Source organism: Lagopus muta, chromosome 3, assembly GCF_023343835.1.
Source record: "Lagopus muta isolate bLagMut1 chromosome 3, bLagMut1 primary, whole genome shotgun sequence".
Lineage (NCBI taxonomy): Eukaryota > Metazoa > Chordata > Aves > Galliformes > Phasianidae > Lagopus > Lagopus muta.
The window spans coordinates 35,752,225-35,766,613 of NC_064435.1; the positions used below are offsets into that span (position 1 = coordinate 35,752,225).

Genomic DNA, 14,389 nt, shown 5'->3' on the forward strand with positions numbered 1-14,389 from the left:
TGAAGGCAGAAATGAAAGTCACAAACCAATGAAAGGGAGACATTTATAGCAAAAATACTCATTTAGAAATGTGAACTACATTTTCTGCTTCTACAATGTTGTGTACCTCCTTGTGATTGGAGTAAGGGTGAGAGGGGAAGGCTGGAAATTGGTAAGCTTCACAGGTAGGTACATAACTATTACCTTACTGAACATTCAGTTTTGTCCAGACTCAGAGCTTTGAGGGATAAGCACAGATAAAAATAAGTTGTCACACAAGACAGCACCATACAGCTCAATTATAAAAATCTATCAGATATGCCAATCAGGGAATACACAAGAGTGTACCTGAAAACTCCTGGAAAAAGCCCTGTGCTCAGGCAATTAATCAAACAATAGAGACAAAGAGAAATGACCATACTTACTATTCATAAATGGCACTACATATACAAATACAAACCCAAATAACTTGTGCTAACGTGAGAAAAGAATGCTAACTGGGGCATCTGCTGAGCAACCAATAGATGTCATAGCTCACTCTCTCTCACAGTGAAACAGGTATTGTAAGCCTGGGCTTACCTGTACAGCTCAGTCCTAAAGGTATCAAGCACCTGTTTCCTCATGCTGAAGATCTTAAACATTAACTGATTCGAGTCAGTAATAGAGCGATAAATGTGATAATGTCAGAAAAACAGTCTCCTCAGAACAGCTTCAATGATAATGACAACGTACAGAATCAGACCTGCTGTCTGTTGAAAACATCAACACCCCAGGTCTGTTCTTCAGTTGCTTCCCCATTTCCCTGGGGAATTTTTTCCTTTTTTTTTTTTTTTTTTTTTTTTTAAATAAATCAGAAGTCATCTGAGCAGGTAAGAGAAATCACATCAGATGCTGTGTGAAGAAATATACTGTCAAAGGCAGAAGTCCATGCATGGGAAAAGAAAGAAAGTATACAGAAATATGTCTAAAGAGTGAATACAATAGATAAGCTGCTATTGAACTGTAAACTGTGCATTAAAAAGAAAAAAACTCTACATAAAATAATCCATAACAAATATAAAGCCTTATCCTGGAATAACTCCTGAATATTCAGTTGCACTGAAATACTTGGGGTCAAACTCCTACCAAGTTCTTGGTAATGAAAACTATTCTCTAATCGAGCTGATGTGAATTTAGTGATTACAGACAGTTTGTCACTTTTATATTTTTTGTTTGTTTTGAAGTTGTCACTTGAAGCCATTCTGACTTTCTTGACTGACCAATAGTTCTCAGTGGCATCAGCTTTACAGAAATTAAAGCTAGAAAAAATAACAGAGATCAAGAGTTGCAACAATTCAGAGTGGGAAACAAGACACCATAAAAGGGATTCTCTTTTTTTAATCTTCTGTCATTTTTCTATTTTGAGATAGCTATTTGATGTTTTCACTATTTATATATTTTTCTTATGCCCATCCAAATTAAAATGAAATTCTACAGAAATTCCAGTGGGATTTTCTAGCTTACCAAATAAGAAAAGACTTAGAGAGAATCATATCTGCATACCTCCACTGCTAAGCGATGCCGCTCTTAACAGAGCGCAAATAACATAGGCTCTTATACCCTTGTTTGTTGATATTTAAAGTAAGTGACAGTAAATTAATCTGATGTTCAGATCCAAAACGATCCACACAGATTTAATTTAATATTTATTACATATTTAATTCTCCATGAGGAAAAAAAAATAGGCGTATATATTCAAGTAGCACAGGTAATTATGGGACAAATAATACATTATTAACACTTGTTAATAATTCTAATTTGAAACAGATTTCTCATAGAACAGCTTTCCCTATGCTTGTAAAGAATTCTTTGGTTATTTCTAACCGCCGTGGGTGTACACACCTCTGACGTCCAGGATATTTGATGCTAAACTTAATTATCAAGAGTTTATTGAGTGTCATCATGGGAATTATTACTGGGAAGGCAGACTTTCTACCTCAGTAAAAAGGAAGTCACAGGAAAGAAAACAATTGCAGAATTAAATCTAATGTGTTTGTCTTTTTTTTTTTTTTTAAGAAAAAATACTCTTGCCTTGGACAGGTATATTCTCTTTCATAATGACATATAACCATTTATCTGACTTTCAGAAAGGCACCAATCAAGCTCTGTAGTCTCAATCAACTCATTGCCGAAACTAAACTGAGATCTTTTGCCTGTTTTCCCAATGCTGCTTGTGGCTTCTCCAGCACCTCAACAGAAAGCTCCCAGCAGATGGGGTTGGGGCAGAAGGAAAGGGCTGTCTAAACAGGCTGCTGTTGGACAACTGGCAGCCTGCAACAACTGTTGCTTCCGTTAAATATTATTTCCAAGTTTTGTGTCAAAAGATGTAGGCAGGCAATGCTACATAGACTGAGGCTGTTGTGGTAATCAGCTTATCAATGAAAGAAGAGCTGCGTACCGAGAATAAGGTGGGCGTGAAAACAAATCCATTATGTATTCCTATAGCTAAGAACCACACATAACCGTTACATCATTCACCTGCCCAGCAAACATGGAAAGAGTAATGAAACTGCAGAGGAACAATGTTCTCCTCACCTCCTGCTTATGGGCAGTTTTTTCTTGTTTGTTCATTGAACAGTAAGATGTTGATTACGCTGTACTTCAACTTAGTTGGAAGAAAAAAAAGGAATGATTCGAATTGAAAAAAAAAAATTAGGGACTGAGGTTTAACCTTCCAACTTACAAAAATCTTCACTATTTCACTATTCTTCACTAATTGTCAGCAATTTTAATTCAATCAGATCTGAGATCAGATATTTCTATTTACTGTGCAATTCCCTAAAAGCAACTGTTCTTGATTGTCAGTGATGTAGATCCTATGAATTTCTTTAATATTTTCAAAGAAGGATGTATGTTATCTGAAATCTCTTCATTATTTGAAAATACATCAACTGCTGCAACAGCAAAGCTCTTCTCACAGTCCTTGCCTTGCTTATATCCACGAGAGCTACAAGAGAGGCTGAAGGGCAGTATTAGAGCAATCATTAGGTCTCAGAGCTATCACAGAAATAACTAAGATCTTGAGATACTGAGCTTTGAAAAAAAAACTTGGACTCACAGACTGTATTTCAGTCTGGGAAATTAGGAATTTTTAATATTATAATTCCATAGAAATTAGGTGAGTCAATCTCATACCAGTACTGGTTTTGGTTTCCATGTCTTTTTCAAGTAATTTTATCCTAATTCCTAATAGGAACCATGCACTGCTACACTCTCAGGTTTCTGGAAGGTTGATTGCCTCTAAATTTCAGAACAACTTTTCAGCTCGTTTATTTTTAATGACTTTTATACACTTACATGTATTTAGAAATAAAGGAAAATAATATCTGAAATTATGGGTTCATAAGCAAATAAGCCATAACTGTACACAGCTCAGAAGATATTAAACTATCTTACCTGTCATGGAGCTTGAGAACACTACAGAGCATAATGCGGAGCTTACTGAGATGTCATTTCAAAAAACTCCATTAGTATAATAATAGGTTTGCCTACTGGTTCTGTTTCCCAGCCACAGTGCATTAAATGTCATTTAACTGTTCCAATAAATTCAGACCCATGGGTGCAATTGGTAAGTATAAGAAAAGAATAGACTGTGTAATAGATGGACCAATAGACAGAAGAAAGATATAACAAGCACTTAATGTTTTGAGAATGGAAGCAATATGAAAAATCAGTATTAAGCTAATTGTTTTGAAATCTTAACACTCAAAAAATGCTTCCTCAAATTAGCTGACGTATTGTATGCTGCTGCAAGTCTTTTTCATTGCAAATGAGTTGCTGCTAGGATTTACTTAGCAGAAGGAAGAAAACATCTGCAAACACAAATGAAGCTGCTCCGGTGTCAGATGTAAACCTGTAACAAGAGCATTATAGTGCTGCACTTTAAAGACAAACTGAGCATTTCTTAGGATTTTCTAGTTCAAAACACAGCAAGAAATTGTGATGTATCAGGAGTGATGATACAATAGGGAGAGTTTGTCAAGAGATTTATATTTTTACTGCTCTCTTGCCTTCAAATAAATATTTCCAAACAAAATGCTTTTCATCGTGTAGTCTGATTTCTTTCAGAATAGCTAAGGCTGCTAAAAGAATCCCCTTCAGCGTCAATGCCTGTAGCCAAACACAGCACTCAAACACTGCCGTATGTGCCCAAAGCCACATCCACTAGAGCTCCTTTATGGCCCAGCAGAGCTCGTGGCACAGCATACGGCAGCAGTCACTCAGTCACTGATACCCATCACACAGCTTTGACAGCCTCAAAGCTGCCAAAGCTGGTTGAGCAGCTGCCTAACAATGGTTTTAAACCCGCTCTACTGCACTGCATTCCACCCTGGGTTTCATATCTCCTTTCTTGCTTCCCAGGCAAAATCAAATCCTAGAGAATTTATCCGAAGTCAAATGAACCACCCAGCTGGCTCCATTGGATCAGGGCATTTGCTACAGAGGCACTGTTCTTCGTCAAAAAGCAAAGCCCAAACTCCAGTAAAGGTGGGTATCAAGTGGGCATATGGACATGCTGAGAACAGCAAGTGATGTGGCTGGAATAGCAAGAAGCTAGAAATAAAGAACAGTACCCAAGTACCAAGTCTTTGGTCTTTTATTTGACGCGAACACATCAGAGGAGCAGCATCCTCTTTTAGTGCTCTATGGCTGACACAAGACCAGGTTACATCATTCACAATGGGAAGTGATATGAACCCTGACAGCTACTGCACAAGGGCTTTATGTTCTGCAGTGACAAGAACAAGGCTAAGGCTTTGCCTGTCACCCACATTTTCACACTGGAACTGCTCTGCAGAGGCTGCTCTCCTCCCTCCTCAGAAGTGAAGGGGTTGGCTGCAATCTAGTCCACAGCTTGCCCAGCAGCAGGACTGTGCTTGTGTTCCTGACCATGCTGGCTTTATCGTAAGTGAAGGAATGACGAGGGCCACAAAGGATCCTTTCCATATAATTTCAGCCACTCACAAGCTGGAACTTTTATATTCTACTGTGAATTTAGATAAGAGAACTGAACTTGGTTCTCCAAACATTTGGAAATATAACTGGAAAATAAAAAATCAGATTTGAAAAATGAGGAAAAGCAATATAGCGAAAAATACCACAGCAAATTTTATCTTCTTCATAAAGAGAAACCAGCTGCTTATTAATTTGCTAGTCTCCTCATCTTACTACTTACGATATAAAACCTTTAAAGGAAAAGCCAATCTATGCGCTATATGCACTCATAATGCTTAGGAAAGTGGGAACCTGATTTACAAGAGCATACAAATATTAATAATAAAGTGTATTTTCAGTGACACCAACATAAAATTTGTTCTATGTTACGATGAACCTAGCAAAATAAGAAAAGTGGCCTTGAGCTTCCGTTAAGGCTAAACACTTTTTTCAGCCAGAAGCATAATCTGTGAACTAGGTAATTATTTCAGGAAGATCTTTTTCCACCCATTTGTTCAGTCAGTGAACAGTGTTGAAATAAGCAGGCTTGAGACTAATTATTTTTCTCAGGAGCCCCAGCAGGATTCAGTGGGAGGTCTGTTGCAGTGATCTTATTCACTGCTTTGAGGATTTGTGACCAGAGTTAACCATTCAAGGGTACCAAAATAGAGCAATATGGTCTACCTTCCACAGCTTTTTAAACAGAAGTGGGCTATGCACAAATTTGTGCATAAAAGAAAGGAATGACATAACTATTATTTTCTTTCCCTGAAGCAGAGAGAAAAGAACTGCCCACACTTTGATATCCACAGAATCACGATCTGCAGTAGGAGGCTTTGTGACTATTTCTTATTATATTTTTCAATGTGGGAGAAGAAAGTTGAATGTGAATGTACACGGAAATGGCAAACACGGATCAATGGCTCAATTCCTCTTCTCCAGTATAAGAAAGTAAGCAACTACAACTTCTCATTTCTCCTAGCAGGCAGATATACTGCCTAGGTAGCCCCTTTCATAAAAATTATGGCCCTATATAACCTACAGTACAGATATAACTAATTCTTTTGAAAACATAATCAGGTTCACCGAGTGGCCTAGCTCTAGAACCACAGTTGTTCCCCATTTCTTCCTTGAACTGGGGGCACCAAGTTTGAACTCTGATCCTAGCCCAAATCTTCAGCAAACGTTTCAGAAAACAGATGGCCTTCTGCCTCCTGAAACATTACAGAAAGTGATAGCTACCTGTACTCATGTAAATTAATTCAATAATGTGACTGCTATCTTCTCAGCTTTTTCTATCTGACTAGAATACACCATTCATTTAGTGATTCACTAGACCTCTGGTTAAGCATCATGCCTGCACTTTAACTTGTTGCTCCACCTTTCCATTCTTCTAACAAGGAAATGAAAATGAGCTATTGAAAAATCAATCAACAACCAATAAAGCAAGTCTCCCGGTTGTAAATATCAGCTACAGCACAGAATGGTACTGAGCTCTCACAAGAAGTCAGACCAGAAATGTAACTGAGAGCATGAGTTACAAGACAACAATGGATAACAATAAAATAAGATGGAGCTGTGTAAGAGTGAGCCTAATTTAGCATTAAGAAAAAGATTGTAAAGCTTCATAGCCTAACATCTGCTTCACATAGGACAGCAGATGCCTAAAGTTTGTCTTTTTCTTTTTGAAGTTCTGCCACACATTTTTATTTACTTTAGAGTATGTACACTTTTGCATTACAGTGAACCATCAACTTAGCAGGTTTGTTTGCTTTTTAAACTAAAATTACGTGAAGCAAACAGACTTGCTTTCATTTTTCATTCAGAGACAATATACAAAATTCCAGTTCCATTCTGGCATGCTCTATACAAAATCCTGATTCCACCATGACATAACTCTATGCCAGTTTACGCTATTCTGAAGGACGTATACTCAACAAATATACAGATGTATAATCAACAAGTATACATAGAAGTTAGGCTAGTCTTTAGACAGTGTATATCTGGAAAGATTATCACATTGGAGAGAAATAGTCAGAAATGAATAGAAAAGCATACCTGTGCCCTGGACTCACAGAAAAAGACTCCACAGGGAGCAGTCCCCAGAGAGAGATCCATCCTCAATGGCAGTCAGCCCTTAAATAGGGTTCAGGAGAGGTGCAGCCAGGCTCCACCCCTTCCAGTCACACAGCTGAACTGCCTTCACCTGTGCTCCCACAGCTAACTCATTGTTTGCCTCAGGTGATCAATAAGAGGTTCAGGCCATGATTCGGTAGTTCCCATACAAAGGGCTACGAGAACATTAGAATAAAAACTTATGTTTTAATCAACATAAAGCTACCAAATGGTTTTGTATATTCTCATAACATTGTCAAACACATTCACAGTGACCAAAGCTTTTTACAAAGAAGACAAAAATACTATTTCACATGTCCCTGTAGCAAATCTGTTTGCTGTTGTTTTTTAATTGCACGTACCATAGGTAGAAGACATCTCGTTTTTTGAATACAGCATTTCCAATCTCTGATTTTCACTGATGAGATCTAATTTTTCACCCTTGAGCTGTTAATAAGGATTCTTATGAAACTGCTGACATAAACCCTTGGGCACTTACATTTCTAAGCAGAAAGAAATTCTTACTACACAATCATGAATAAACCAACTGAAAAATACTATTGTAGGTCATTTGTTTTTCTGCAATGATATAGCTCAACATTTTTTTCTGAACTTTCCAGATGTGACATATAAAGTCATCTGTACTTAATAAATCTACAGTTTGTCTTCAATTAGTGACTTATCCATAATGGTTAAACTTTCTATTCAGACAAAAGTTAGCTAAGGACAAGTCACAAAGAAAATTTCTCATCAACATCCCATTGACATTGGTAGAACTTACGGTGCTGTTCTTACTCAAGGTTTTTAGCACCCAAGATTTCAAAATGAATCCATTCAGTAGATACTATACCATTACTTGTAGCATTTGGTCATGCAAAGACAATTTGAAGGTTTTGATGAAGAACACATGTACTCAGAACACATGCAATCTAATTCAAGGATCTTCTAAAAACAGTAAAATTTGAATAAGTTCCACTGGGTAGTGAAAGAGAACGTCCATTGCCACTCATGGCATTGGTTGGATCATTGGTTGGATCAAAGAATAAAATTTCTTGATGCACAGTTTGTCTTCTACATATGCTTGACTGCTATTTAAACCAAAACAACGTACATTTCCTATGCAACTTGTGAGTTCCATTACACAATGAAAGCATATGTCTTTGTGTCAGATTTTTCATTACAAGAATGTGTGAAGAAAACCTATTTTACAAAGTAAGACAGAAGCACAGGGTCCTCCTTTCATAAATATCAACAGTTTCAAGAGAGCTGCAAATTCAATACGGATGACAATCCAAATGTAACCATCACATGGAAAATGTCAGATAGTACAGATTGCTGTTCACTATTCTAACTCAACAGATGTACAACTGTATCCTTCAAAATACACCATTCCAAAATAATTCTTCAATGTTAATAAAAATATTGAATTTCCAAAGCATATTATAATACACTGGATGGTAGATTCTTAAGAAATACTACAGTTTTCTTTATACTGCACTGAGAAATTGTGTTTTATAGGTGGTCAAGAAAAAACTATATAGTATATGTTAAAGACAACATTATACCAGCCATCATGTTCATTTAAGAATCTCCCATTTGGCACTGAAAATGCAAATGCATTGATATCTACATATATATGAGAGTTCCCAGATACACAGAATTCAAAAAGATACTGTTTTCCTAATAAAGCATAATCGCAATCTTGAGCTGGAATGCTCCAGGAACTGGGGAAGTATAAGAGTGTGTTCATTCAGTCTTCCTGTTTGCTAGATACAAGAAAGCTTCAGACTCTCTCCTCAACTGAAATTGCAGTCTCCTCAGTTTTCAGCTCTCTGAAATTTGAATAACTTCATACAATAGCCAAAGACAAGATACATTTTTCTTTAGGGACTAAATATGGCTGGAAGTAGTGGCTTATAGTACTGCCTCATGCAATACATCTCAGCTTAAAACCATTCTGTTCTCTTATTCTTCCCATCTTTTCATCCTCAGATTTAAAATTACCAAAAATGCTTTAGCCAAACATATGTCTTATTCTTTGAGGCACAAAGATGTATATTCCATATTTAGCCTGTCCACCCAGAGATGAATCTAAAAGTTTGTTGTTTTCAAGAACATATTTCTGTAAGCCTCATAGTGACTTTCTTGTCTTAGCTCTCTGATCTGGTACTCACCCCCTCACTTTGTTGCAATTTGCATACCTCTCATCCCACTTTGAGTTGTCACATCTCTCTCCAATTAGGAAGGTCATGCTTTTGCTTTCTTTGCTTCATTTGTTGGTAATTCAATCCTCTCCTCCCTTCTCAGCCACAAAGTCAATTTCTCTGCTTAAATCACACCTTAAAAGCTTATATTTTATTCGTTGCTTAAAATTCATTGCCTGCTGAATCAATTGTGATAATCTGTATAAAAACCACTACATGTTATAAATTATCTAGTGTTTGATTTGCTGAAGATCAAAAAAAAAGTTAGATTTCAGGTAATCATACAAACACGTATATTAAACACTTCATTTAAAGAAAAAAAAAACCAAAAAACAACACATGTGATTAGAATATTCTCTTCCTCAGAACAGCAGTACTGAATGCACAACAGTGACTGAATGCAAAATTAAAGTCAATTAAAGTCACTTCAGTCAATACAGAAACGCAGACAATAACCTCCAGGCAACAGAATAGCCTATCACATCTCATCTACTGTTCTAAAGATATTTGCTATTTTTCTTTTTTTAATGTTACTTTCCCTGAAGGTTGATGTCTCTCAATTACAAGCTGCAGTCTTCACAAAAGTGGCTGTAAAGTTGTATTTGCATTCTTTAGCATGCAAATATATACAGAGGGGAAAAAAAATAATAATCATTTGATTATTATCACCTGTTAATTCTTCATTTAGGAACACCAAATTAAATTAGAAGCAATACGCAATTAATTATGAGGGGCCAATATTCCATTATGCATGACATGACAATTTATTCAAAATACTGCTTGCAAAAGTGTACATTTGGTATTGAAGAAATCAGGTATTCAATAAATGTTTCTGTATTCACTTTTGTTTTCGAACCATCTGTGCACTTGCTAAATCAGCAGTTGGTACAGGAACATTGGAAGAGACTTTATGGTTCGCCATATCCAGCCTGTTGCTAATGCACTTTTTCTTAACTGTTTACAGACATTTTTAGCAAATTATACGATAATGTCTTCCTCAGCTATTTGCAACTCAGTAGCTCTATACTAAAAGCAATAAATCCCAATATCAGTTCCTAAATGCAATGTCTTGCATTTTGTATCGTTCAATTTTTACCGATTTCTCTTCATTCAGTCACATTGCCCTCATTTTGACAGCACCTCCTGGCTTCATTTATCAACAAACTTCACAGTACTGCTATTTCCACAACCTTATCCTTGCAGAGGCTCAGACTGATTCCAAAACCCATCTCTAAAGCACCATCTAAAGCCAGCATTCTTGCTCTGGGTCAGCATTTTCATACTCAAGTAAAGCTGTCATCCCTTCCTCCCTTAGCCCCTACTGAACGCACAGTTCACATAAAGATGCACAGGTTCAAGTAAACAAATATCCAAACCAGAAGCCAATTAATGTAGCCAATATATCAGCAGTCTTTTTCAAGTGTCATGTTACAAAGCATTTATTTTATCATATATAAATGATAAAAGCATTATAAAAAAAAAACAACAGGGACTGACTCATTGAAGGCTTATTGAAGCAATCAGCAGCAACACAGCACTTGTTCCATCAAGTTTGCTAATACAACACATTTAAAGAAGTAACAGGTGGGAAAGGGAAGATTTCGAAAGAAATGATGAGGCATTCAGCACAGCCACAAGGCAGTGCCACCACTACAGATTTAAATCACCCATCTTCCCTATCACGTTTACAGAACATAAGGAACAGCAAAACATCATTGCATTTGTTCAATTCCCATCTGAACTGCAGAGAATTAGTAACACATGAGACTGAAAGGTTAATTATCTGCAGCCATCCATTCTGTTTTATTAAGTTATGGTCACAGTTTTGGTGCAATATTACCTGAAATTAATAGCGAGATCCCTGCTGCAAAAGGCTTGTGTAAGTATTTTGAAATACAGTGAGTTCCTTCCTAATCTATTTTTTGTGCAGAACATTAAAGAAACATGAAGTAGAGGTGGAGTAGGCTGGAAATTAGATCTGCACAAATAGGCTATATTTCAAGACCCTTGTGATAACCTTAGCAAATTAGAAGGGATAAGATCAACTCATGCTAGCAAGTATGTCCAATTTTATTGTGCTGATACAGAGACAAATCAGCACTTTTACACATATCATTTTAATTGTCACAGAATTAGTCACCAAAGCCTACAGCAGCTTTCAAAGGGAATGTTAAATCAACAACTGGAGAAAATATATTTGAATACATTTTGCCAGCAAATGCTCATTCACTTTTATTATAAAACTTTGGCCTATGGCAATATTAAAGCACATCAAAACTATGACTGTGTAGAAATCCGTGCACTAGAAAAATCACAGTTTCCTGCTTGTGACCTCACTGGAACAGTTTCTCTTAAATTCTGGCTTAGTCTTTCATCTCTTCTTTCATTCATAGAACCATCAATAGATGGAAACGTTGTCCTAGGAGCACAGATAAGATTACCAGACCAAGACTATTGCTTTTCCAATGACTTCTCACCACAAAGTGGAAGACAGATAAACTGAAGAAAAAAAGCATCAGACTGTTACATAAAAAGAGGATCTGAAACTAATTAAAACCAGAAGCTGTGCTGGGCTAGAAAGGGAAGCATGCTGTGTAGGAGACATTGAGTAACCACAAACTGGCTCTCAAGACTCCAAACAAGAAAGATTTTGTGATAGATACCTCTTCTGAACCGAGTCCACAAATACTGCCATAAGATGTGACCTTGTCCATGTATGCATGAAAAGCTCAATTAATAAAAAAATAAAAAAATAAAAAACAAACCCAAACAAACAAACAAAACAACAACACAATATAAATGATCAAAAAGATACAATAAAATACCATTCCAGGTACTCCACAGACTTTTTCCTCACCTTCAGAAGCAGACAAAGTTTCTACCAGGAAATATGTCTGTTATCTTGGCTGATCTGCTTAGCACAAACTGAGCCATTAAAAAAAGATCTTAATTTGGAGCCTTAGCCCAAAAGTTATCCAGCATGACTGCACATACCCCTCCTGGTTTCCACTGATGTTTAGGCTGTTGCTGAGCAATAGGACCGAACCTGCAATTTTCCTGAGATCCAACCTGACCTCCCCCTGGCACTACTAAAACCTACTGTGTCAGATATTGGATGAGATTTCAGTTTTGAGTACATTGCCTCTGGGTATTTACAAATAAAATCTGTATATAGCAAAAAGTTGTTTTGGATAGGAGCTGGTTATGAAGTTGGAATTTTGTTTGGTCTGGATGGCGTGTAAAAGAAAGGCATCACAGTCTTAGCTAATATTTTGTAAACAATTCCTGGGATACCTGTGATAAGAGGGGACTAAGAACGAAGCAATTTAATGTGGAGCTGCTAAATTCTAGTTTGCATGAAGCATTTTAAATGATCTTAAGGGAATACTTCAGGTCATTGGTCACAAACTGCTTTGTAGTAGTACAAAACTGACTGATGAAGGTGAAGTGACTTATTTTTCTGTAGTTTTGATTTATTGCTGTGTAAACTGAAGACTGTAGTAACAGCTAGATCAACGAACCTCGCTTCGATCAAAACACATGGCTGGGCTAATTAGCAACTAAGCAAACAGCAGCATGAAAAATGGTAACCCTTAATTACAGCCTCAAGTGTACTGCTGGGCATTTGGAATTGTCTGTTTATCCAAAATGAACAATAAGTAGCTTGCCACATGTTTCTCATGTCTCAGAGGACTAATTAACACTGGCCATCCCTGGTCCAGGCCACCTGAGTACTGATTAGATCTCCTCTAGTAAAGATTGCTTCCAGCCTTTGTCCACCAATGCTTTTTTTCCATGTGACCCTCTCTTTTTTTGTGTGGCAGCTCACTATTAAATTTCTCCCAGTAATTCAGCTGAATTGCTGCTGTCCCGCCCACTTTAGTAAAACAGTAGCTTAGCTGTCTAACTGAGGAACTGATGTTCAGATAGCGAGCACTGTTTGTGACAGTTCCTAAGCTTCTGGTAGGGAGCTCAGCTGCATTTGCATTTGATTTCCCAACCAATCCTGCCAACGAAGCCTTTGCTTTGAGAGGATCTGGCATTAGAGAAGCTATCTCATTAGTGAGAAACCAGAAGGGTACTAGAACTCTTAATATAGTACCATAAGAGTGCTAGTTCTTCAAAGCAAAGCAAAGTGACACAGAGCATCCTTGAGATAAAAAAAAAAGATCTAAAAATCCAACTTGTTCAGTCTAATTTTGTGGACACAAAGAGTTTGGATCCTAGGCATCTCAAATTACTCCTTCCAGCCTGCCTTACTTTGCATGTATTTATAATGAATCTCTTAGGTTTCCATGACACAGAGTTCCATTTATTCTTCCCTAAGCCCAAATTAATAAGCTTAAATGATTTGCTATCTGTAAATGTTCTCATGACTGCAAGTCTCCATTCAATCATCTTACTGGCAAATTTTTGGTAGCACCTCATCCAAAGAAAGAACCCACTGCTACCATCTGTCTGTATTAAATGCAATTCTTTGCAGTCTAAATCTTATAAATTAGACAGTATTAATAGTAACTATCTCCTCCTGAACTATTTTAATTCTACTGCTCAATAGCCAGGATGCCTAAAACGTAACATGTTTCAATAATCCCAAATATGAAGGCAAAAAAAAAAAGAAGAAGAAGAAAAAAAAGACGAAATTTAAACATACTGTAAAAAAATATAAAAATATAAGAAGTGGCAAAAGAAAACTAGAAGTCATTTTTAACGTGTCTGTACTTAGTGTCCATGACACAGATGCAGTCAGAATCTTTCGGCATCCTGAAAAGGTGTGATTTCTTTGAGGAACACAAAATCTGGACAGTGACGGAAATTCAACTCAGTACTTTGTACAGTAGAAGACAAGATCTTATAAATGCTACTGGAAGGCTTTTCTTTTCAATGACCTTCAATGCAGGACTTTACACAGTTGATGCAAGTTGCTCTTTCCAAGCAACTCCTTTCTGCCAGTCCACCCAAATCTCCTCACAGAGCAGTTAGCTTTAGCATACAAGTGCTAGGGGAGCCACAAAGAGTAAAGTAACTGCTGCCCTGAAGAGAGCCCCAGATCTACTTCACCACTGGAGACTTACAGAAAGTTGTGTCTAAAAAGCATAGCAATACCAACACTTTTT

At 37.0% G+C, this 14,389-nt stretch overlaps 1 protein-coding gene across 3 annotated transcripts in view; it reads right to left on the reverse strand.

The window, feature by feature from the left end:
- Positions 1-14,389, reverse strand: part of NKAIN3 (sodium/potassium transporting ATPase interacting 3) — a 332,338-nt gene that overhangs the window by 285,941 nt on the left and 32,008 nt on the right. For 2 of the 3 annotated variants that reach the window (XM_048938780.1, XM_048938778.1), the window contains exon 1: positions 7,012-7,072. The exons of the other annotated variant lie outside the window; for it this stretch is intronic. In XM_048938780.1, the coding sequence (XP_048794737.1) occupies positions 7,012-7,071 (60 nt within the window). In that variant the 5' untranslated portion in view covers position 7,072. Of the gene's footprint in view, positions 1-7,011; positions 7,073-14,389 lie in introns of those variants that run through there. 3 annotated transcript variants of the gene reach the window in all.